We start from the raw sequence: 26,590 nt of genomic DNA on the forward strand, positions 1-26,590 counted from the left end.
ATGTTTATCTCTACCTTAAAAAGGCCCTACCCATTGTTTCTGTGCATCTAGCTTAACACACCTTTGAAATGCCTCTTTTCAGACCTTCAGAAGCATCGCCACCCTCAAGAGAGCACATAAGCATTTTAATTATCCTGTGATCCAACTCCATCTTACTTTCTCCCACCTCCACATAATCCTAAATTCCCTCCTTAATTCCAAATGCACAAAAGAAAACTGCAAAACTGTCATTCTCCAGTGTATCGGAGATCTTGCTTCCTGGCAGTCATCGTCAGTTTTGGCTCAAATAAGCTCTTACAGAAATTTGCTACAGGGTCAAACATTTCTGACATCGACAATGCCATATACTTGAAAAAATGACCGATGACAAGTATGGTTACTGCGACTTGGGTATCTGGCACAACCTTCTCGAAATCAGCATGGTGAGCCTCTCACTTCAAGAAAAACTAACAGCATTTACTGCTCTAAGTCTGAGCTTTCAAGTAAAAATTAGAATTCTGGAAACTTAGGGCCGCTACCATGTGTGTGACAGCCTCCCAAGTTAAAGACTCCTTTGATGAGACCAGTAATGTATTAATGAGTGGGATAGAGTGATATTTTGTGATGAAACATGTCAACATTTGGAAAAAATGCATAACTCAGTCAACTAGTATTTCCCACATGACCAAAGCATGAGGTTATGAAATCATGCATGGGTGAAAGATCCAATCAAAGGGCAGGATGGATCAATGGGTTTAATGTAACAGAAAGCTCATCAGCATAATTTCAGACTCACTATAACTGTTACAAAATTATTACTTGTCAAGTTTTGATCTAGCATCAAAGAATAGTCACAGTGATCTGAAAAGGCTACTCCAATTCTTTCCTCCCTTCTCATTTACTTATGCGAAGCTGAATTTTCTCCATGTATTTCAATCAAAACAGACTGAGGACGCTATGGGAACCCAGCTGTGTCCTATTAAGCCAGACATAAAAGAGATTTGCAAAAATGTGAAATAATACCACTCTCCTCACTCATTTTTTTAATATACTTATTTTTCATTAAAATGTTACTTATGTTAACAAGTAGTGGATTTACTATTTTAAAGAAATTAATGAATATAGTTTTAATTTCTGAGTCTTAAGTTTCTAATTCATTAAATATTAACAGCGATAGCACATAAACAAGAGCTCTTCGAAGTCCTGGATAATTTTTAAGAGTGTGAAGGGGGGTCCTCTGACTAAAAAGTTTGAGGACCTCTGTCTTATGGGCTCCTCTCTTTCCAGAAGGACTGATTTCAGAACAATTGGAGTCCAGTGTCTCATTCTGAGCTAGCTCCCTGAGCTCAGCAATCAGCAATAAAGTCCCAACGGAGATCTATGGCTTTATCCTTGAACCTGGAACATTCCTTCCAGTGAGGAAGACATCCACCACTACAAAACATGCCAGGCAGCAGAACCTCAGGCTGAGAAAGCTGGCTCCCAAATCAAACTGCTTGATCAGCTCTGCAATCTACTGCCCCGGGACCTTGGAAAGGATTACTTAGTTCTTCTGTGCCTCAGTATCTACATGTGCATGAGGGAAATGCTGCTACTTACACCATAGAGAGCAGAGAAACCTGGTAAGTGTTCAATAAATGCTATTGTTATTATCAGTCATAATACACTGATAACCTTCTCTGCCATCCAGCAAGAGAGCCACCAAGTAACTCTGCAAAGTCATCCTTGCTCCAAATGTTCATCGTCAGGGTACCGCAGGAGGCCTGGGCTGCACTGGTGTGACTTCCCGGTGCGAATGAACCTGGGAAGGAGCAGAATTACCCGCTCCTGGCCTTCTCTGAGGTCAGACAGTAGCCTTGAGTGCAGTCAGTGTGCTATCACTCCCTAAAGTCATAATCAGGAAATGCGGGAACAAGCTGTTTCTCCCACAAGACAACCATGACGGGGCTATTTTAAACGTCAAACACAAACCTGGCGCCAGGAGAGTAAACAACCTCTTCACTGTGTACCTGCCTCGCCTGGAACTATCTCTACTTAGTGAGACAAATACAGCCAAGTGGAGAAGAGCTGACCATTCCTTCTCTTCCCCAAACTCCGTCTCCCCCAGCCCCACACCTCCTCTTGTGTTCAATTCTGCTTTTGAGAAGTGCAGCTACGGTGCTCCCCTTAAGTAAGCCAGGGATTTTATTTATTTGGGGGACTGCTGCTGTTTCAGGGCTGAACTTTTAGCTTGCTATAAAGTTAATGTGCTATTCAATGTTCATTCCAGGCTAGACTGTGGGGCTGTGTACTTTCTGCCACCCCCGGAAGGCCATTATCTGTAATTGCCCATTACCATGCGTAATTATTTCTCTTAGCTTGGTCTGTGACCTCCAGGGTTGCACGCTGTTACAGCTAACTGCTCCGTCTTACCAAATTTGTGAAGGAAGCTTTTCTGACCTTTCGTGCTTGTAATGGTATATTCCAAAGCCAACACCATGTTTTAAAGGCACACTTTTCTCAAGTCAGGAATATTTCCGATCTCTTCCAGGTGCACCCTTCCTGCCTCCGTGGAGCTTTACCTCCCCTCTAATAATGGGAAAAATAAAGTATAATCAACCCTCCATTATGTGGGAGCTGATAACCCTTACTGGGAATTATCTGGAGCCCTTTACACTCCCTTTTCTTTGATTTGGTTCTTTAATTGTATCATGCTTTTTAAAGATGGCCACTAGGAGAAGGTGGAGATAGGGAAGGGAATAGGGAAAGAGTGAAATATTAAACCTCAAATTCAATATAGATGCTCCCACACTTAGTGTTTTCTGAGCGGAAGAACTATGTTCAAATCAGTGGTTAAAATGAGATTTGGGGATTCCGTGTACATTTAAAATATTAATTCCTGCCCTGACCAGTTTGGCTCAGTGGCTAGAGCGTCGGCCTGTGGACTGAAGAGTCCCAGGTTCGATTCCGGTCAAGGGCATGTACCTTGGTTGCGGGCACATCCCCAGAAGGGGCTGTGCAGGAGGCAGCTGATCGATGTTTCTCTCTCATCGATGTTTCTAACTCTCTATCCCTCTCCCTTCCTCTCTGTAAAAAATCAATAAAATATATTTTAAAAAAATATTAATTCCAGAACTGACATCTGGTGATACACCCCAAAGTGTCACTTTCCATTTATCTCACTCTTCCTCATTAGCAGGAAAAGAGAAAAGGGGCGGGGATTGCTGGCTGTACACATGGGTGCTGAGATGCTCAGCTATTTACTGGCATCTCTGTGTCTCCCTCACCATTGCCTCCTTCGGAAACCCCGCTGCACCACTTAGGTGTGAGGTTGTGAGATGTACCTCAAAGCTATTATAAGGTTCACAGGAAAGTCTGAAAGAGTGTGAAACCACCTAGTGTCTGTGTGGCTGCTAACGGGCCCTGCGTCTGAGCCTGTCCCACCAGAACCTCCTGTGTGTGTGCTCCCTGCACGTGCCATCGCCAAGTCCCTCCTGCCCCTCCTTCCTTTTGAATAAAGCTCCTCTGAAATGAAAAGAAGTAGATTCTAAAAATAAAATCCTGTCCATTCTTTCAACAATCATTTTTACCAAAGGCAGGTAAGGGGAACCATAGATCAGCTGTATGGCCCTGAAGGCTCTGCCAACCTAGGCTGTGTGTATATAGACACACACATATCTTATCTATATACTAGAGGCCCGAAGCATGAAATTCGTGCAAGGGTAGGCCTTCCTTCCACCGGCTGCCAGCACCAGCTTCCCTCTGGCTCCTAGGAGCTGGGCTTCCCTCCGGCTGCCAGCAGGCACCCGGGACCCGGGCTTCCCTCACAGCCCCAGCTTCTTCCAGAAACTCGTTTAGAAGGATGTCCAGTCTAATTAGCATATTACATTTTTATTATTATAGAAGATACATAAGGTCATCCGATTGCTATGACGTGCACTGACCACCAGGTGGGCAGACACTCAATGCACAGGATAGGGTGTCTTTGCTGTCTGGATCAAGCCTGCAGGGATCAGGCCAAAACCGGCTCTCCAACATCCCCCCAAGGGATCCAGATTGCAAGAGGGCACAGGCCAGGCCAAGGGACCCCACTGGTGCACGAATCTGTGCACCAGGCCTCTAGTTTATATATATAAAAGCCTACGCGATCATTCGACTGATAGCTATGACACGCACTGACCACCAGGAGGCAGAAGCTCAACGCAAAGCATGGAAACATGGAACAGACTGATGAATCTCAGAGGGAAGGGGGGAGGGGGAAGGGCAGGAAGAGATTATCCAAAGATCTTATATGCATACTAGAGGCCCGGTGCACGGATTCTTGCACCGGTGGGGTCCTTCGGCCTGGCTTGCAGGATCGGGCCGAAACTGGCTCGCCAACATCCCCCGAGGGGTCCCGGATTGCGAGAGGGTGCAGGCCAGGCTGAGGGACCCCACCGATGCGCAATCTGGGCTGGGGAGGGATGCTGGAGGGCTCCAGGGCGTGTCCGGCCTGTCTCGCTCAGTCCTGATTGGCCCCAGCAGCAAGCTAACCTACCAGTTGGAGCATCTGCCCCTGGTGGTCAGTGCACATCATAGCAAGTGGTTGAACGGCCTTAGCATATCATTAGCATATTATGCTCTGATTGGTTGAATGGACGACCGGACACTTAGCATATTAGGCTTTTATTATATAGGATTCTCTAACATATATGTATATACATGTATACAAGCACACAGATGTATATATCAATCAGCATCCTAACTGAAAAGACAGTTAAACCATAACTGAAAGAAATGATTACCAAGAACCAAGCTGGGCCTGTCAACTAAAACATTGTCATGGCAACGAAGAAACAGCACCACAGAAGCCAGGTAACTGGTCACCTTTTCACAACTACAGTCACAGTCCCCCAACATCTTTGTTTTCCTCCCCTAGTGACCTGTGTGGTACAGATTTTGTTCGTCTTGATCACCAGCAATCTAACAGCTCTCAGGAATTCCGTTTCATAGGAAGGTCGCTAGTATCAAGAACTATTTAGCAGCATAGTCGTCCAGCCCTTACTCATGGGAGATATGGTCCAAGACCCCAAGAACCCTATATATACTACATCCTTTCTTAGCATACATACCTATGATAAAGTTTAATTTATAAATTAAGCACAGTAAAGTGTGACAACAATAACTAATAAAAAATAGAATTATCCCTGGCCGGTGGTTCAGTGGTTAGAGCGTTGGCCAAGCATGGAAAGGTCGCTGGTTTGATTCCCCGTCAAGGGCATGAACCTGCAACCCAGGTACATTCTCCGGCCCAGGTAGGGGCATGTTCCAGAGGCGACCAACCCACGGGTCTCTTACATGGCTGTTTTTCTCCTCCTCTCTCTCTTCCTCTCTCCCTCCCTTCTGCTCTCTCTAAAAATCAATGGAAAAAATAATTTCTGGTGAGGATTACAAAAAAAACCACAACAACACAGAACAATGATAACAATATACAACAGTTCAAGTTCTGTGACTGTGCTTCCTCTCTCATCTGATTGCACTGTCCTCACCCTCCTTGCGATGATGTGAGATGGTGCAGCACCGGTAAGGACATGAAGGGAGGTGGGTGACGTAAGCGTTGTGACACAGGCTGCTAGGCACCTGACGACAGTCACACCTCACGGCTTCTCTGTGGCACATCCCAACTGCCAGCATCACTACCCATGCAGTTGGGGCCATCACTATGTAACATAAGGGTGACTGGAGCACAGGCGCTGCAATGCCCGCAGCAGAGCTGATAACCAGGATGGTGGCTACCACGTGCCTAACGGCGGAGCTGGTGCAGCCGGACAAAGCGTGGTCACGTCCCGGGGGGCAGGGGGGAGGGGGGGCTCCTCAGAGTGGGCACAGCCAAAGCCTTCCAAAGCAAGACCACCGAAGCAGGAGGCCTCTGTCCCCAAACAGCACCTAGGACCCTCCGAGGGGGCCCGTCGGTGGCCGGTGGCTGGGGTGCACACGCTCTAAAACCAGAGGGCCTGGTGCAGGGCGCCCTCTCCGCGGCAAAGGGTCCCAACCTGCGCCGCACCTGGTACCATCTGTGGCCGGTTCAGCCACCAGCCTCACCTGCTGCTCAAGGTTCTTTCTGTCTCAGGAACAATACTGGATTGGCAAGTAGGAGAAAGAGATTTTTTTTTAAACCACCAATGAGGCAAGGGTCATTATCTAAACAACAAAAATGCATTTACTCCTACAAGCTCACAAGTTTTCAATCTAAGCTGGTTTCTTTTCCCCAGGAAAGAAAACAACAACATAGGCAGAGCCTCAAGCCTCACCTGGGTGTTCTCCCTCATCCCCGGACTGGAGACCAGACACCGACCAGAGGGGCAGCAGGAAGGCTGAGGGACGGCAATGCTGTGAAGAGCTGGGCTTAGTGAAAAGACCAGGACGGGTGCTGTCACAGGAGGGTTCACCAGAAAGTCCACCCCGGGGAGACAACAGCTCTTCTTTCACATATGTTGAGCAGTCACTTGCCCCAGAAAGGTCAACTTGTGAGAAAAAAAAACGCTCAAAAATGCAACCAATTCATTCATTCATTCATTCACTGAGTGCTCAACTATCTATCTCCGAGGTAAAAAGGGTCACTTCCTCAGGGCATTACCACATGCAGAAGCAGATGCCTTCAAGTTCAGCTGAGTCTGAAACTAGGAAACCTACCACTGCACAGACTGGGTAGCACTTTATTTATTGCAAACCCAAATACAGACAGGGCAGCTAAAAGAAAACAAGTGTGTAAACCAGGAGAAAAGACAAACAGTGCAGCAGAAAATATGCCACCTTGAGAAAAATGAAGAAAATAATAAGCAACAGATTATTAAATCCACAGACACGGAAAAAGCAAAAATAGGGAGGAGAAACAAAGTCACTGCAGATTAAATATGGAGAGTTTTAAGCCAATTATAAAAGATCAAAGAGAACAAGAGAGGGAGGAGTAGCCTTACAAGTAACCGAGATAGGAGACCTTGGGAGAAATATGACCAGGGGGAAATCATTACAGCTTCCAGTAAAAGTAATCTAGGGATGACTTTAGAGAGAAATTCCCTAGCGACCACTGCTAGCAGAACAGTATGGGGACAGAAATCAAAGAGCTCTTTATTTCAAAAAGGCACACAGCTCCAGAGGGAAGGTGCTTCCTATGTAGAACAACAAATAGGACTGGCAGAGGGAAATGTGTCAGTGAGAAATGACAGTGCTAGGAAATTTGGCGTGGCCTCCCTTACATGGCACCATGGGCAAAGGGAAGAAGCAACAGTTGTGGAAGAGTGTCCCTGAAACTCACCTGGCACTTTATGCTTTACCCCCAATAAACATCAGACTCCGACCCCTTTGAATAATGTCACCTTCCTCCAAAGTCGCAACCAACACTAACTATCCTAAATTTTACCCAAGAGGAGCTAAATTAAAAAATGAGCCGCTGCCCTGGCCGGGTGGCTCAGTTGGTTGAAGTGTTGTCCATACACTGAAAGGCTGCGGGTTCCATTCCCAGTCAAGGCACACACCTAGGTTGTGGGTTCAATCCCCAGGTGGGGCATGTATGAGAGGCAACCAATCGATGCTTCTCTCTCTCTCCTTTCCTCTCTTTAAAATCAATAAAACATATCCTCAGGTGAGGATTACATTTTTCTTTAAAAGCTGCTAATGCAAATGTTGCTAACTTTTAATTTCACATCACCTTTCATTTATGGAATATTCTGCAATTTACACATATTCTTTCAGATGCTACCCACAATCACTCCATGAGGTTGAGAGAGCTGGAACTACTATTCTCCCCAGAGAGGAGCCGGCTGGGGCTTAGAAAGGTGCCCTGCACACAAAGGAATACAGTAGGAGCCGGAGTCAGGATTAAACCCAGGCCTCTGATTCCAGGACTGGTACCTTCTTGCAACGACATAAAAAACGCAGACACCCTGCTCTTCACCTTTACTGTGAGGAGTTAATTCAGTGTATTTTGGATTTTTTTGTGTGATTATCAATATACTGGACATTATAAAATATCAGAGTCAGAAAGCCCAGAATACTGACTGCCAAGGGATCCCCATTACAACCAGCATATAGGATCAAGAATAATGCCCGACTTACCCAACTTGTCTTTCCTACATGAGATTGTACAGACCACTCTATAACTATAAGGAGACTAACGGCTTATGGTACAACTGAATTTACAGAATGAGAAAATGTGACATGATAATAACACAGAACTCACTGATACATCTCAAGTAAAGGAGAGAGCACAGCCAGTGTGGTTCAGTGGTTGAACATCGACCAATAAATCAGGTGGTCACGGTTCGATTCCTGGTCAGGGCACATGCACCAGGTTGCAGGCTCCATCCCCAGGAGGGGCATACAGGAGGCAGCCAATCAATGATTCTCTCTCATTATTGATGTTTCTCTCTCTCTCTCTCTTACTCTCTCTCGCTCCCTTCCTCTATGAAATCAATAAAAAATATTTTTTAAAAAAGAAAAGAAAATAGAGAGAAGAGAGCTCTGGACATCAACTATTTTACTTACCTCTATAACTAGATACAAACTGTTCACTTGACTTAGTAACCTGGCAACCTACTGGGTCCCAAATTAGTACTATCATGACTAGGTGATAGAGCCCTATGCCGGGAATGAGAATGGGCTTTGAGTCACAGGTCTGGGTTTGAATCCCAAACCCACCACTTAATATATGTGCAATCTTGAGCATGTTATTAACACTAGATTGCCCAAGGAAGTCATTTTGACTGCTTTTTAATTTCAATTAGAAAAACAATTATGTATATAAGGACACAATGTCTTAGAATTTTGTGACTTTTTGTACAACATATAAATGCATTTATTAATAATTGTAGTTACCTCCCCCTCCTTCATTTCCGGTATATATATATGTGTTCTACCTATATTGCCCAAAAGCAGTCATTTTGACTGCTTGGGGAAATTTTAGACTCTTATTATTGAATTGAGTAAATTTCTTACATGACCAGTTCAGCTCTGTATTGAAATAACAGTTTTCATTTTTTTTCGATTACCGTCACATGATAACATACAAGTACATGATAAACTGTCAATACTTGATAAGTTGCAGTTGCTCAATAAGCTAAACTAGTACTTGTTATTCGAATCTTTATGCAGTGATACTTGTTCTAATAAGTTATTTTATTTCTTTTGCGCCCTAAATTCATGAAAGAAATGTCGAATAGAAGTGAGTTATTAGAAAAGCTAAGGAACATAAGTGAAGAGTGCTCCGATATGATTCTTTCACAATGCAGTCATTTTGACTGCTTTTGGGCAATATAGGTATATACTAAATTTCAGTCTTTCTAGTGCTAAACCCCAATTTCCCTACAAATGGAAAAATAGTTCCTATTTTACAGAGTTGCTGTAAAAGATTAAATAAGAATATAAATAACAAAACAGCTAAAACAACACCAGGCATCAGGCAGACACTCAGCAAATGAGAGCTAGCAGAATTGTAATTATTACTGCCACCGCCGACAGCGTAACGCCAGAGTTGGGAATTGAACAAACTATACTCCAAAGGCGAAGAATAAAGCATTGTCCACTCTCCAAGCTGGAATTAGGACAACGTTATTCACAATCACACATGAATCCTCAGTTTGAAAAGCATCATTTACTCCTGCCATTCTGACCTGGGCATCACAAACTAACGTGGCAATCGCATTTCATTGCTTCATCACCCTTATTAAGCTTTGTGTTTTCAGTTCTACCCAATTTTCCCCTGCTCCTAGAGGCAAGCTTTTGTTCCCTGTCAAACTCCTTTCCATTGCTGTAAATAACCTCTCTCCCTCTTTTATATTACCTTTCAAATATTTATAGACCGTTATTTTCCTTCTCTCTAAGCCATACATCATTTTTGTTGCCCTTCCCCTGGATTCTCTCTAGTTTATCTACATCTTTCAGAGAAAAACAAACCCAGGTGCTTCAGGATGAAAACAGCACACCCAAAGCTAACAACCCCAAACCAATGAGGCCCCTCATTCAAAAGCCACCAGGAAATTCTTTGATGTGCTTCTTACTCCTTTTCTCCTGTAACTCATAATTCCATCTCCCAGATAAAAACGGAGGCAGAGAGTGATAAGGAAAATGAACGCCACCCTCACCACGCGGATGGCCAGGGCTCTGAGAGGCAGCAGCTCCGAGGGTGGGATGCCGCGGGACAGGCTCAGACGTGGCTCACACTCGCTAATGAGGAATTGTGCATGGCCTGTGTTGCTACTACTTGTCCATCCCTTCCCCACCCACTGCATTTGATGTGAGTGTGTTAGAACAGCGTCCTTGAGACTCCCTTGATGCTTTGCTTGGCCCCTAATGAAAAATCTGTCATTAATTTTCAAAGCACACAGCTCTGGGAGTATTTTTTTACACTGAAAACTGTTCAAACTAAACACTTAAAAAGACTATGCTTGTCAACAACTGGACCCCGTTCCACAGTGGGCATCAGGTGGACTCACCTGCTTCAGCTTTCTCACATTTCTTCTGGAAGGTGGCGATGTCAAAGTGTCTGTCCCCTGCCGCAAGGTCTGCGCTGTCACCCCCTATTTCTTAATCTGACATAAAAAGGTTTCTCAAGTGTGTGCCTCCCAAACTGTGAGGGGCAGCAAATATTTATGTTCTTTACCCGTTTTACTGAAAGCGACTACCTCATCTCAGGGCCTTGAGTATTTGTGTGGTCATCCAACACTCCCCACTGCCTTTAGAAAGGATAGGAGAGATGGCTAACACTAAAGACATATATTGGTAAAATCAGTAAGATAGAAAAATAAAAGACCAAGAGAAGAAGGGAAGCTTATTCTAATTATTTCAATATGAGGGTCAATACATTTACTCTATATGAGCATTAAGATATATCTCTCAGAGTCCTGGCAACTGGGGTTGAGGGAAATGGGATAAGTTACATAATCCTCACCCAGAGAGATAATTCTTGTGATGTTTCTCCTTGTAGCTTAATTTTTGCAAAAAAATCCCCCACCAAAAATAGTTTATGGTTACCAGGCAGATCATGTCCAGGATCATATCCTCCTATTAGAATCTAAAACATGAATTCCATGGCATGTTTCTGTACTTCATCATGGCTTACAAGGAATTACATAAATATCTTAGTTGAGCACAACAATTCTGCCAGATAAACTGGACAGACATTAATTTATTCATTTATCCTCTGAAGAAATACACAAAGAAATTAAGTTAACTGCTCAAAATCAGAGAGGCAGTAAGTACCTGGGCTGGGTCTTTGGACTCCAGATCTGGGGTTTTTTCTATGACATGGAGCTTCCTCCCCAGATACAAAGTTATCAAGATAACAAAAAGCTCTTTCCCCGGGTGTCTTCAAGCTTTAAGAACTTCAGTCAAGCTTCTACCACCATTTACCATTCTCTCAGGGGCAACCTGGCACTGCCATGTGGTAACAACAGCTCACCCTGGGGGAAGCATGACCCAAACCTGTTCCACTTCAAAGACAGCAGTCAAATTTCTTTAAAATAGCTGACTGATAATATGCATTGTAAGTTAATGGGACATTGGTAAGAACAAGGTTAACCTTTAGTAATCAGAACATCTGCCTAGACAGTATACCCTTCCCCCTTAGTCATGCCGCACCAGTTAATTGCATACCAAACTAGTGGCCCGGTGCACAGATTTGTGCACATTAAAAGGAAATAAATTAGGAGGTGGCCGGCGGGGCGGGACTGGGCGAGATGGGCCGGACGCACCCTGGAGCCAATGTCCTGCGGTCCCTCCCTCTGGCTGGCTGCACCTGGGGTTGTGCCTTGGCTCGAAGGGCATCTGTGGAGTGAGCGGGGTGTCCCTCTGGCAGGTGGGGTCCCTTGGCCTGGCCTGGGGGGATTGGGCCAAAACCAGCTCTCCGACATCCCTCGAGGGGGTCCTGAGTGCTAGAAGGCACTCTGCAAAGTTGCTGTTGCTCGGCAGCTCCTGCATCGAGCATCTGCCCCCTGGTGGTCAGTGTGTGTCATACCTACTGGACAGTCAGACGGTCGCTTAGCCTTTTATGTATATAGATGGCACTAGAGAAACTTCTAGGTCACAACACTGGATGTGATTGTGAAATGGCTCAGTCACTGGGGCTGTTAGCTTAACCTGAGGTCTGCCCATGGTTAAACTGCAACGAAGAGCAGAAGTTGAAGAATATAAAGACATCAGGTTTAGCTGTGCTATTACATTCTAGTACGGCCCTTTTCTCTTGGCCTGGCTAATGACCCACTAACCAGGAACTGGAAGAATCAAGACTCCTGCTCCTCTGCATGACTCCAAAATGTGCAGTGGCCAGGGATCAGTCCTTGGGCTCCTCTCATCTTTGCAGTCTGTCCCAGCTGGTCTCATGGTTTGAAATACCAAGGGGGTAGGGTGTGGGGGATGGTTTGCAACTCATATCACAAAGGGCCAACTTCTATAATAATAAAGACCCCCTAAATATGGGGGAGATTCAATAGAGAAATGTGCTAAAGACATACACGAATGGTTCACAGGAAAAAAACACAATATATAAATGAGAAAAATATTCAACTTCACTAACAAAGGAAATGGGGATTATAATCTATATTAAATATATTTGTGTTCTATCTATACATATAAAAGCCTAAGCGACCATTACAACCTAACCGGAACGATCAGTTCCTATGACGCACACTGACCACCAGGGGGCAGACGCTCAATGCAGGAGCTGCCCCCTGGTGGTCAGTGCGCTCCCACAGCCAACCTCCCACAGTCCCTTCCCCACACCAGCCAACCTCCTGCGGTCTCTCCCCCACAGCAGCCAGCTCTGATTAGAACTGGGCCACACAACCCTGATTGACCCCACAGTGCATGAATTCATGCACTGGGCCTCTAGTTGCTATATAACAAACTACCACAAATGTAGTGGCTTAAAAGAACACACATTATTGTACAACTCTGTGGGTCTGAAGTCTGATTCAAGTCTCTCCAGGCTGAAAATCAAGGTGTCCGCAGGGCTGCACTCCCTTCTGGAGGCTCCAGGGGAAGGCCTGTTTCCTTGCTCATCCAGGTAGCCGACAGAATGCAGTTCCTTGCAGTGGTAGGACTGTGGTCCCGTTTCCTTATTAGCTGTCAGCTGAGGGCAGTCCAAACTTCTAGAGAACGCCTCCATTTTTTGGCTTGGGGCCCCCTTCTTCCATCTTCAAAACCAGCAACAGTGGGTCAAATCCCTCTCACACTTCAAAGCTCACCTTCTCCTGATTCTTCTTCTGTTGTGGCATCGCTGGCACAGCCAGCTAAGGTTCCCCACTTCTGAGGATTCATGCCATTAAGATGAGCCCACTGGAGAATCGAGGATCATCTACAATCTCAGATCCTTGACTTCATCGCATTTGCAAATTCCCTTTTGCCATGTAAGATAACACCTTCACAGGTCATTGGACTGAGGTGCAGTCATCTCTGGGGGGCCATTATCCTAATAACCATGCCAACCTACAACTCTTCACCTTTCAGACTGATAAAGCCCCAATGACAACCTAGTATTGGCAATGCTGTGGCAATCTCTCTCTGGAGAGAGTGTCATTGACAATATCTACCAAATTACATGTCAACTTGCCTCCAAAACTGACTGCCTGTCCCACTATTTCTTTCCATCTCCACTACCCACACTACAGTCCAACTTGCTCTCCCCTTTGCCTGGGCAACTGCACAGCCTTCACTTGCATTCCATCAAACTACACTCCACACAGCAGCGAGAGAGCTTTATAAAAATGTAAATCAGATCATGCCTGTCACTGCTTCAATGCTCCACTGACTTCCCATTGCACTCAATGAAATCCCAACTCTTTCCCTGGCCTACAAGTCTTGGGAGACACAGCCCCCAATAACATCACCCTTGCTCTCACCACTCGATTCCTGGCCTGCTTCCTGTTCTAAGGGAGTTCTCACCTTGCCGCACCTTCTGCTTAAAGACTCTTCCCCCCCGGCCTGGACCACAATGGCCCATTATGACTCAGGACTCGCTCTAATTTAGTCTCCTTAGAGAGGCCAGGCCCTCTTTCCCTAACCACACTATCAAACACCCACTGTTCCTTCAAGCACTTCCATCTTATCGCTTATTCTTTCTTCATAGCACTTGTCGCTTTCTAAAAATATCTCGCTTATTTATTGGTGTACTTGTTTATCAACAGTCTCCCCAATGGATATATAAGACCCACGAGAGACAGATGTTTTATGCACTGCTGTATATCCCAGGCCTAGAAAAGGGTCTGACCCAATGCAGTCACACAATGAATAGTTCTGAACGGGTGAAAAATAAAACAGAAAAATAGAAGGAAGAAAGGGAAGAAGGGAGGGAATGAAAGGTGTCAGTAAGATTTAGTTCATCAAACATTTATTGGCATTTGATGGATCCAATCTGCTTCCCTGAGTTAATGCAATTCTATATTTTAGACAAACCCCTAAACCTCAGGACCACAGTTAAGGGGTAATACAAAAATAGGGAGTAGTTTTATAAGTGCTGAAATCAATACTGAAAGTATTCTGTTAGTACACATTTAACTGAGCTCATGTTGTATGGCTAAAATATTACCTAAAAACACTTACTGCCAATAAAAATCTGAAAAGTTGCTCTCATTATAATACTGAATTACTATTTTCTTTTGACAAGCCAGGTATTCATAGTTTAAGAGTTTATTATGCATTTTTTCTGAAAAGCACGTTGAATGGTGTTGCACACTAAAACCAGATTAGGGATTGTTGAGTCCGCCAACAGAGATGAGAGTAAACTGGGTTTGAAATGTAAATCTGGTTCACAAGAGGGATCAATATTTATGTGAATTTGCTTGGGGGAGTCAAAAAGGTTGTTACATTGATTTTTTTTTTAATATAAATTGAAAAGTAAGACACCTTCACGCTGAGACAGAAACGCAGATCTGCACTTACACAGCTGCCTGTGACAATGGCAAAAGGAATCCTGACAAGTCAAGAACCAGTGAGACAGCAGCTGGAACCAGGAGAGGGCCACAGGCACACCTATCCATTTCCTTTGCTTCCTGGAGCAACACGGAACACTACCAGGCTCAGAGCCCAGATCATCTGGCAGAGGTATAGGATTTACAGAATCCTGCCTAAGGTGTTAGCTGACATTCCCCGTGCACCCTTCCCTGTAAACCTCAAGCCTTTGAGAAACTTCAGAGTCCTCATTATTTCAGAAATACAGATTAGACCAGCATATAAAACAAAGAGAGAAGTCAGCAATAAAGCCAAAATTTAGAGGCTGGGAAAAGAAGAAAGAGAGGAAAGAGAAAGGATGCTGACAGAGATAAAAGGAATCATCTCATGTGAGTCTACAGGTGATTTCAAAGGCCAAGAAGCTTTGAAGAAAGCTGACCCAGCAAAACAACATATGGGTCAGAAAGGTGTCTATAAGATTCAAAGAGTAGGAAGTGGCTGAGGGGGTGGTCAATGGACAGGATCCCTGGACCAGCAGATAACCAGGAATCCATGGTTCCAAGAGTCCAGGGGAATACTGTAGAACAGGCAAGTGAAAATAATGACACAGATGAGCGTTAGGACATTCCAAGTTTCCTACAGCAGCAAATGCAAGGCTGTATCATGCTATGACAATACCTAGTGTCGCCATCTTTAAAAGTTCCCCAATGCCACAACCAGCTGTTGGCAGTAAATTCTAAGACAGTCTTTGAAACTACCATATTCCCATTGGTAACATGAAGGACAGCTGTCCATTTTAACCATCTCTCAGGTTTTCTCTTTTGCTTTCCACAAAAGTGATGGTAGTCTTCCACAGTTAGAAACCCAAGTTCCTAGGGCAAAAGAATTCCCTCTCCCTCATTCTAAGGAAATGCTTGTCACCCAAGGTCTGAAAAGTTGCTTTACCTCTTCAGAAACAAACCAGCATTTCTATTGGCCGACAACATGACAAAGAAAGCCCACTGTGAGGTTCCTCAATGGTTTACTTCCTCCAGCACATTTCACTACAAACTACATGTGATAATGAGGTAAAAGATAAAAATATTTTAAATACTGAATATTAACGTATTTCTATGATAATAAAATGCAAACCTATTGAGTCCTCCATGATCTAAACTTCTGGTCATCAAAGAGATTCTCAAAGGGTTTTATATCTGTAGTGTTTGCCAGAATGAAGGCATCTTATTATCCTTTAATTAAAAAAAAATTAATTAGAATTTTCTGAAATCCTCATACACTGCTGGTGGGAATGCAAAATAGTGCGGCCTCTTTGGAACACATTCTGGCAGTTCCTCCAAGTTAAAATCATCGTGTTAACAGATGACTCTGTGATTCCACTGCTTAGGAGGGACCAAGAGAATGAAAAATATATTCAGACAAAAGCCAATGTTATAGAGGTATTTATTACTCAGAATAGGCAAAAAGTATACCAACCCAAATGTCCATTAACTGAATATACACTGAGTGGCCAGATTATTATGACCACCTGACATTTGTAGGCAAATTAGCTATAATTTCACGCTGAAGTTGCTAGGGGGCCAGACCATTATAAACAGCGTGTGTGTGTGTGTGTGTATCCCACGTTCAAAGGCTGTTAAATCACGTTGTTTACCCATATCTTCAGAAAAAAAATCACTTCTACTGTCGTGGTAAACAACCTGCTTCCCTATTTATAATGGTCTGGCCCTCTAGCAACTTCAGGACAAAATTATAGCTAATTTGCCTACAAACGTCAGGTGGTCATAATAATCTGGCCACTCAGTGTGTGTGTGTGTGTGTGTGTGTGTGTGTGTGTGTATTAAATAATGGAATATTGCTTAGTTAAAAAACAGGAATAGTAAGCACATGCTACTACATGGATGAGCTTTGAAAATACTATGCTAACTGAAAGATGTCTAACACAAAATGATTCCATTTATATGAAAAGTCCAGAACTGGCAAATCTAGAGACAGAAAATCGATTAGAGGCTGCCTGGGGCTGGTGTGGAGAATAACTGCTAGAGGGCACAGTCTCTTTTAGGAGACAAAAATGGCCCACAAATTAGGTGATGGTGATGGTTGTGAAACTGTGGATTTACTAAAAACAAGGAACTGTACACTTCAAAGAGATTAATTATGTAGCATATGAATTAACAGCTTAAGCTGTAAAATTATGTTTTAATGTTTAGCCATTTAAAAAGATTATAAAACAAAAATGCACACTGAAGATCAATGACTTTACTCTTGATATCTCAGGTTGATTCATGATTACTGTTCTAGTTTTTTAAAGCACAACTTCAAGTTTAACCAATGTTATTTATCTATTCAGCATCTATTATAAAACCATGTACTATACTATGCACATGAATAAAATGCAATTCCTGCCCTTGCGATTACATTTTCATAAGAGATGTAAATGTAAACCAATCGAACGTTTTCATGGCTCTTACATGCTGGTTACAAAACTTAATTCGTGACTTTAAACCCTGTATTTACCCTTTTTGTAACACTCTTGTTTTTTAAATTTCCTTTCTAGTCAAAGGTAGATCAGTAGGTTACTTTCTGTGTACTTCATTGTTGTCACTGCTTCACAGAAATACTGTTTACAGAGGGTATCAGTACAACTAATTTCTATATTTGACATGTAAGCAAAGACTGCCCTTCAAATAAATAAAACTGAGACACTATTTTTAAAACAACAGGCTATCAAAATGATCAGTACCATTAAGGATCAGCGTTTTCTTTCATTCAAGCCTCCAACTGTTGCTTCAGTTTAAGGAGTTTTGTTTTGTTAGACATCCTGGAAATTGGACTCTGAAAGTAAAACTGAGAATGCTTTTTTTCTAAAGGCATTTTTAAACCAAATATCTACATTTTCTATTCTATCTGAAACTAAGAGCTCTGTCTAAAATCAAATGGAGCTCACTCATATAAGGGAACAGAATCCTTCAAAAATAAACTCTCAAACCAATTTGGGTAAAATGTTTTGCTTGTTCACTTGAAAAGCTTCTTTCTGTACAATACTGGAAAACTGCAAAGATAAAAACTAAAATATATTTTAATAACTCCAAAGAGGATTTTGAGGGCAGTCAAATTACTCTGTGTGATACTATACTGGTAGTGATATTATGTCATCATAAATTTGTCCAAAACCATAGCACCAGAGTGAACCCTAAGGTCAACTATGGACTTGGGGTGATTATGATGTGTCAGTATAGGTCAATTATAACAAATGCACCACTCTAAGGGGGTGTTGATAATAGGGGAGGCAGTGCATGTGGGGGCAGGGGATACATGGGAAATCTCTGTACCTTTCTCTCAATTTTGCTGTGAACCTGTAACTGCTCTAAATAATAGTTTATTTTTGAAACAGACTCATAGATAGAGAATAGACTGACATATGTCAGAGAGGAGGAGGGTTGTAGGGCTGAGTGCAAAAGGTGAAGGGTTTAAGAAAAAAAAACACCACATGGACACAGAAAACAGTATGGTGATTACCAGAGGGGAAGGGGAGCGAACAATACAATATACAGTTGGTGTACGGTATTATAGAATTGTACACCTGAAACCTATATAATTTTATTATTAACCAATGTCACTCCAATTAATTCAATTAAAATATATTTATTTAAAACCTCAGTATCTCTCATTGTTAATTCATCAGCCACATTTCTTACTGGTAAAAAGTGCGTGGGAACATTACTCCATTTTCAAACTGCCACATTTCATCTTTGTAAAGCATTTAAGCACTTAGAAGACATGCAATGAAAAGTGTTCCCTACCTTGTATGTCTGTCCCCCGCCCCCGCCCCCAGTCTTTATTCAGAAGTGGAATTACTGCTAAATAAGAGAAGTGAAGGAGGGGGCCCCACCATTATCAGACACAGAGCTGACTGGCCCTTCCAACAGGAGAAAGGTGATAGCCATAGGCCACAGGAGACTGGGCTGCCCAGGGAAGGTTCAGGACGGTAGGAGGTGGTTTGAGGTGGGGGAGTGTGAATGTGAGTGTGTGGAAGTCCAGGGTGCTCCAGAAGGGAGGGCCCCAAGGGAGATAACATTCAGGTCCTTACTTACAAAGGACACATAAGCAGAACCAAATGATCTACAATGCAACCCTTCATCTGACAGCTCTGCACAGAAAAGCAGCGGCAAAGCACTAGGCAGACATTAGCGTAGGCACTGGGTAAAGCAGCAATCTACTGGCTGCACAGGAAATGGAAGGAAAAGTGGAATATAAAATAAAACCAAGAGGAGCCCAAAGAGGAAGAATGCCTACGATATTTTTTAAGTTCATAACTTTTGAAGTATATGCATTTTATGCTAAATTTAAAAAGTAAAACCACAGAGATCAATGCTGAAGTTATGATTAATTCATACTTCTTTATAAGCCATAACGATCACATTTTTTTTCTGTGTTCCAAAAATGTCTGGGAAGAAATTACTTGCTAATCAGTAGTGCATCTGCTAACATCTGATCCTGCCAGTATAAGAAACAGCAATGAACAGGCGAATTTCTTCAAAAGGCTATTTCTTCCACAGTAATGCCCACAATCATAGGTGAAAATAACAACAAAAATCTTTGGCTGAGGATTGTAGAGACTTTTTAATAAGGTGCTTGGTCAGTTCTCCAATAAAAGAAACAGCTTGGTAAATCCAACTGTCTTCAGTGTCCTTAGAATTCAGCCAATAATCCCCGAAATAATTCCTGAGTGTTTCTCACTCTCACTTTTGGCACTTTCAGAAGCTAAAAGGAGATAACTTAGAAAGTTCAAGGGCATGAAAATCTATTGCATTTCACTAAGCTACTGCCCTGTAAACACTAAACCTAAGGTATTAGAAAGAGGAGGTGAGCCAGGTTGGTAGGTTCTAGTCCATAACAACTCCTACCACTGTCACTAATCACTTCAAATCCTAGCCTTCCACATCTATAAAAGGGATACTAGGCCATTAAGACATTTCAAACTGCTTCAAATGGGAAAAAAATGACACACAGGTGGGAACATACACCCCCAGTATGTTAAATGTATAAATATCATATCCATATGTGAAAATGACCAGTAGACACATAAGCTTGTGCATGCAGCGTGTAATTCTGGAATGACAAATGTAAGAGGCCTGCAGGTTGGAAGTGGAAGAACAATTATCTTTGGCTGGATATGTTTTTGTACTCTAGAAATGAATACTATTTACCTGCAGAAAGTTAAGTATTATTTTAAATAAATCCTCACCTCTGGAAATTTAGTATGAGCTACGTATTTGTTAGCAGCAAGTTATCTAAGAAGTCAGGCCCCATATGCTGCATAAAACTCAGACACCCTCCAGTCCGTCAGTCTCTGGTTCTTTCTCTCTCACTTCATCACCCCTTCCTTCCTTTCTCCCTCTATTATTATTGGCATTTCTGTTTTTCTCTTGCTCATATCCCAGCCCAGTCCCAACTCAGGAGCTTTAATGGAAGTCCAGTGAGTGATGACGATGTATCTGAGGCTCCTGCCCCACCCAGGGAGATGAATTGGTGAGGGAGAAGCCCGTCACCTTTGGCAGGGATGCCTCCCCACCCACATCTGAGCACATGCGCACAATACACTGCTGGTTTCCACATTCCCCTCCCTTCGGGTGTTCATTCAAGACTCCAGAATGACTCCAGGTCCAGAGGCAAAGAAGGAAATCTGATCACATCCTCCTTGTCCCTGAACCTTCTACCTTGCTTTTCCACTGCTTCTATTTGTAATTTCCCCCAGTGCCACTCTGAAATACCCTGGGAGAACTTCTTTGTCATTCTGAACTCCATCTAGCCTGAAATCCTTCTCTAAAGCTCCACTATCTTGGGGTACACACAATCAAACTCCGACATCCCTTCCACCAAGGTGGAATACAGGACAGCAGCTGGACCAAGTTCACCTGTGATGACTGACAAAATGCCCAGCATTGGCATTTACCCATCACTTTCCCTGTATTTCTCTCCACGAAGACCGTGGCTGCAGTCTTCTATGCTACCGGAGAACGGCAGAGACTTCTGCCCCTAACGTAGTTCTTATTGCCCATTAGCACTAAATGCCTTCTGAGGATTAAACCATGCCTCTAATCATAATTGCCCATTTTTCAAAGAAACATGGCTACTGTTCCCACAGCCTTTCTTCACCCGCAGCTAAATGGAAAACCCATGGGCTTTGGAACTGGGCAGGCATGGGCTTTATTCTGAGGCAGGTTCCTTACCATTCGTTTACTTACCTGTAAATGGGAGTAACTCCTGCCTCCTAAGATGTTTGTGAACACCCACTCCTCTCTTTACTCCTCTGGCACACCCAGTTTCCATTTCAGCCCTCCAGCAAAATCCACATCAGTCCCGACCAGGTATGCATTATTTGGTAATTAACTTTAGACACAGCTTAAAATCCCAAAGTGTAAAGATCTCCTTCCTCCGGAAACGAAAGTTTGGAAACTGTTCTAAGTATATGAGAAACCAAGCCAAAATAAATAAATAAATAAATAAATAGGAAATAATACCACTTCCTTTGTTAGCTATAGAACCTATAGCCCCAGCAACACACATAGAGACAGACACACAGACACAGCAATCTGCAATGTAGAAAGTATGGTTCCACCACTCACCTGCTTACCTTCTCCTTCGTTTCAATGGTCAAGATTCGGAGAGTCCTCAAAACCCCTCAAAGACCTCCTTCCCCCTTTTATGAAGAGGAAGCGGAAGGCCCAGAGAGCGTAAGCGGCGTGTTCAAAGTTACACACTAGTTCACGATGGGCAGCTGAGCAGCTTAGCCCAGTGTTAAGCGCAGCAAACTGAGTAATTCGTGAAAATATTAGGGGAGAGAGAGCGCACCGCAGGGCTCTACTTGCTGGAACCACACCACAGGCTCTGTATCGGTGGTTCCCAACGTGGGGCACACGCCCCACAGGGAGGCAATTTGATTTTTAAGCGGAGCAATTCGAGAATGAGTTATTACCGTGAGTTTTTTGCATTTCTTATGGTTCTAGGGCAGTGGTCGGCAAACTCATGAGTCAACAGAGCCAAATATCAACAGAACAACGATTGAAATTTCTTTTGAGAGCCAAATTTTTTAAACTTAAACGATATAGGTAGGTACATTGTTATTAACTTAATTAGGGTGCTCCTAAGGCTTGGGAAGAGCCACACTCAAGGGGCCAAAGAGCCGCATGTGGCTCCCGAGCCGCAGTTTGCCGACCACTGTTCTAGGGGCCTCATAGACAGTATATACATATATATTGTGACTTATTTAAGCATTTGACTTCTCTATTACTAGTATATGTTTTAAAACTTTATTTGCTATTTTTTCGTATCACTTCATATTATTATTATTATTTTTTTACAATTTCTTAGTGATTTCATCCTCAGCACTTCAACTGTCCTTTCGTTCTTGTATTTTTCTTTCATTGATGCCATGTTCTCTGGAAGCTTGTTTAAACAAAGTTAATGGCCTTTTAGGCTTCCTCCACATGAACAGTTCCCTTTTTTGAATAATAAGAATTATATGCCACAGGGGGGAGCATCAGGATTTCAGAGGTGCTTAGGTGGGGCATGGCCACAAAATGGTTGGGAACCACTGCTCTATATACATGCTGTGAATCTCCGTATATGTATTAAATAAAATAATATATGTATTTATTGCCAACAGGATTTCACAGGTCTTTGGTGGATTTTCTTAGAGCTCCTGCATTCTAAACCAGGGCCATCAAATGGGCCTTTGTGAGAAATGGCAATGCACACTACTCAATATGGTCGGCCTTACCTATATGTGTCTATTGAGCACTTGAAATGTGCTAGTACAAATGAGAAAATGAATATTTTAAATTTTTATTTTTTTATTGTAAAATACACCTAAAATTTACCAACTTAATCATTTTTTTATTAAATTTTAGAGAGAGAAGAAAGGAGAGGGAGGGAAGCCAGAGGAAGGGCGAGAAACATAAATGTTAAGAGCCAAACATTGAGAATTAAACTGCAACCTTTCAGTGCACAGGATGACATCCAACCAACTGAGTGAGCTGCACCAGTCAGAGCGCCATCTTAACCATTTTTAAGTGCACAGTTCAACAGTATCTATATATACAAAAGGCTAAGAGACAGTCCGGCCGTCCCACCAGCCAGCAGGTATGACGCACACTGACCACCAGGGGGCAGACACTCAACGCAGGAGCTGCCGAGCTGCGGTGACTTGGTGGCAACAGTTCTCAGGTGATGCACCCCAGAACCAGAGAGGAGGAGCCCGATTCCGGGGTGCATCACCTGACAACTGCCCTCTCACAATCCAGGACCCCTCGGGGGATGTTGAAGAGCTGGTTTCAGCCCGATCCCCACAGGCCAGGCCAAGGGACCCCACCTGCCAGAGGGACCCCCTCACTCTGCAGGCGCCCTTTGAGCCATGGATCTGCCCCAGGTGTGGCTGGCCAGGGAGGGACTGTGGGAGGTTGGCTCCAGGGTGTGTCTGGCACGCTAGCCCAGTCCCACCCCACTAGCCACCTCCTAATTAAATTTCTTTCAATGTGCACGAATCTGTGCACCAGGGCACTGGTTAAATATATTTAGAATGTGCAACCATCACTACCATCCATCTCCATAGCTCTTTTCATCTTTGTGATTGTCAACAAGTGTCCCACAGAATTTTAAAAACATTCAACACCTGACTATTTAGTCAGGGGCACTGACCTTTTTCCTTATATTGTCAAATTTAAAAAATGACAACAGCCAACATGATAGCTGTCCAGTGTGAATGAATCAAAATTATACCTAAATTTTGGTCAGATCAGCAAAAAATATATTTTTTGGTGTGCTGCAGAATTTTAGTAATTAGTCTGTGTGTCCCAAGAGATGAAAAGGTTGAAAATCGTTGCTCTATACCCATTAAACACTAACTCTCCTCAGTCCCTGAGAACTACCATTCTACTTTCTGTCTCTATGATTTTTACTACCTTAAGTATTTAAGTGGAATCATACAGTATTTTTGTATTTTTGTGACTGGTTTGTTTCACTTAGTATAATGTCCTCAAGGTTTATCCATTTTGTAGCACGTCTCAGAACTTCCTTCCTTTTCAAAGCTAAATAATTTGCTTATCGGTTCATCTGTTGATAAACATGGGTAGCGTCCACATTTTAGCTAAAATTAATAATGCTGCTGTGAACATGGGTGTGCAAATATCTCTTCAAGACCCTCCTTACAATTCTTCTGGGGACATAACAAGAAGAGGAATTACTGGATCATAGGGTAATTCTATTTTCAATTTTTGAGGAACTTTCATACCGTTTTCCATTATCAGATGAACCCTTTTACTCTCCTACAACAGAGCACAAAGTTTTCCATTTATCCATATTCTCACTAGTGTTGTTATTTTGTGTGGGGTTTTTCATACTAACCATCTTAATGTGTTGGTTGGTATCTTATTTTAAGATGGAATCTCATGCCCTAGCTGGTTTGGCTCAGTGGACAGAGCATCAGCCTGCAGACTGAAGGGTCCCAGGTTTGATTCCAGCCAAGGGCACATGCCTGGGTTGCCGGCTCGATTCCCAGTAGGGGGTGTGCAGGAGGCAGCCAATCAATGATTCTCATCATTGATGTTTCTATCTATTTCTCCTTCTCCCTTCCTCTCTAAAATCAATAAAACATATTAAAAAAAAAAAAAAAAGATGGCCCCGACCAGTTTGGCTCATTTGATAAAGCGTCGGCCTGGTGACTCAAGGGTCCCAGGTTCGATTCCAGTCAAGGGCATGTACCTTGGTTGCGGGCACATCCCCAGTAGGGAGTGTGCAGGAGGCAGCTGATCGATGTTTCTAACTCTCTATCCCTCTCCCTTCCTCTCTGTAAAAAATCAATAAAATATTTTTTAAAAAGATGGAATCTCATTGTAATTTTGATTTGTTTTCCATGTTTAGCACACGTAATGACCAGTGATGTTTAGCAGCTTTTCACGTGTTTATTGGCCATTTGTTTATCTTCTGTGGATGAATGTTTTAATTTTATTTCATTGTTATTAATCTTACATAGCCACATGTGGCTAGGGGCTTCCCTACTGGACAGTGCAGCTCTAGACCATCCTGATGCTGGAAGTGCTTTGGAGACCCAATGCAGTAAGGACAGTGAGCTCTGGAGGCGGATGGACCCAGTCAGATACTCTCTGGTTCTGTAGGTTTATTTAGCCAGTCACTTAAACTTCCTATACCTCAGTTTTCACATGTGTAAAATGGGACCAATACCGCCTACTTCTGAGAATGGAATGAGCAAACATACATGTAGCCCCTGGTACAGCCTTAGTGCATGGGAGAGAGAATTTAAGCCAATGAGACATCCTTCCCTCACGCCCCAGTGCTCACTGAAACCTGATGCAAATGGATTGCAGTCATTTGCCAGAGAAATGGACTTTTGGTTCTAGAAAACAAGGGCTTTTACAGCTGTCACCAAAAGGACTAAAAAATGGAAGGGTGGATTGTGGTGAAATCTGGAAAATCTCGGTCCTCTGGCACGCTGTGCAGATGCAGTCTTGGCTAACAACCAACAGAAAAGGAAAGCTGTGGAACTGCCAGTTCTAGGTTACATGGCCCCCTCCTCTGTGAAGCAGCCAAAAACACCTGCAGAGGACAGTCCCGTCAGAAAACCCTCTAAGTGACACGTGACTCAGGACGGCCCCGAGACTGTTTGGGGGCCACGGCCTTTCTTCCCTCGTGCTCGGCCACACTGTGACGCCCGGGTCCCCGTTACCTGGCACTGCACTGGCGGGGGCGCCCACGGGCGGCGGGGGCAGCGGCGGGGGCGGCGGCTGCGCGGAGCTGCCGCTCTCGGTCATCAGGCACGCGGTGCTGCCGTGGCTCTCTCTCTTGACCAGCAGCTCGGTCGCAGTGGGCAGCGGGATGGGGTGGCTGATCCCCAGCTCCTCCTCTTGGGCCTGCTGCCTTCTCAGGGCCACCTGAAAGCACAGGGCAGCAGGTCACCGCAAGCATCACTCCGCAGCTCTGAGCAAACACACTGACGCCCGCTCACCCCGGGCCGCACGACGCAGCAGCTCCAGGCTGAGGTCTGAGCAGCTCCCACCGCCAGGAAACTGCGATGCGCAGCAGCCGAAGCTGAGAAATGGTTTAGAGCCAGTGACTGGCCCACAGCAGGCGCTCAAAACAATGTCCAGTAAATGAATTTGCATGTAAAGAAGAAGGAAATAGGTTGGCTAGGGAGAATCCGGAAAAATGGCAGTCAGCCCAGCAGAGGTGTTCGATCTGAGAGGTCTGCACTGGAACGTTAGTTAGAAAGGCAGGGGAATGGGATCGCCTTCCCTCCACAAATCTGTAACAGGCCACTCTGCTGGGAACAGCGACCAGCAAGATACAGTGCGGCTAGATTAGATCCCCAGGTACTCACTGTTTTAAAGGAGAAACAAGCCCTGGCTGGACGGGTGGCTCAGCTGGTTGGACATCATCCTGTGCACCAAAAGGTTGCATGTTCAACTCCCCGTCAGTGCACACACCTAGCTTCCAGTTGCATCTCAGGCCTGGGTGTATAGGAGGCATAACTCTCTCTTTTCTCTCTCTCTCTCTCTTTCTCTCTCTCTCTCTCTCTCTCTCTCTCTCCCTCCCTCCCTCCCTCCCTCCCTCTCTCCTTCTCTCTCTAGAAATCAATAAAAATACAAAATACAACCTTGGGTGAAAATTTAAAAAATAAATAAGTAAACTTTTAAAAGGA

General features: G+C 43.7%; 1 protein-coding gene across 1 annotated transcript in view; it reads right to left on the reverse strand.

The window, feature by feature from the left end:
* Window positions 1-26,590, reverse strand: part of DMRT1 (doublesex and mab-3 related transcription factor 1) — a gene marked incomplete at both ends in the record, with an annotated part of 96,273 nt that overhangs the window by 66,297 nt on the left and 3,386 nt on the right. Inside the window, one exon of the mRNA XM_081103132.1 lies at window positions 25,619-25,823. Coding sequence (XP_080959258.1) covers window positions 25,619-25,823 — 205 coding nt within the window. The remainder of the gene's footprint in view (window positions 1-25,618; window positions 25,824-26,590) is intronic.

This window comes from Myotis nattereri, assembly GCF_964212035.1.
Source record: "Myotis nattereri genome assembly, chromosome: 12".
NCBI lineage: Eukaryota > Metazoa > Chordata > Mammalia > Chiroptera > Vespertilionidae > Myotis > Myotis nattereri.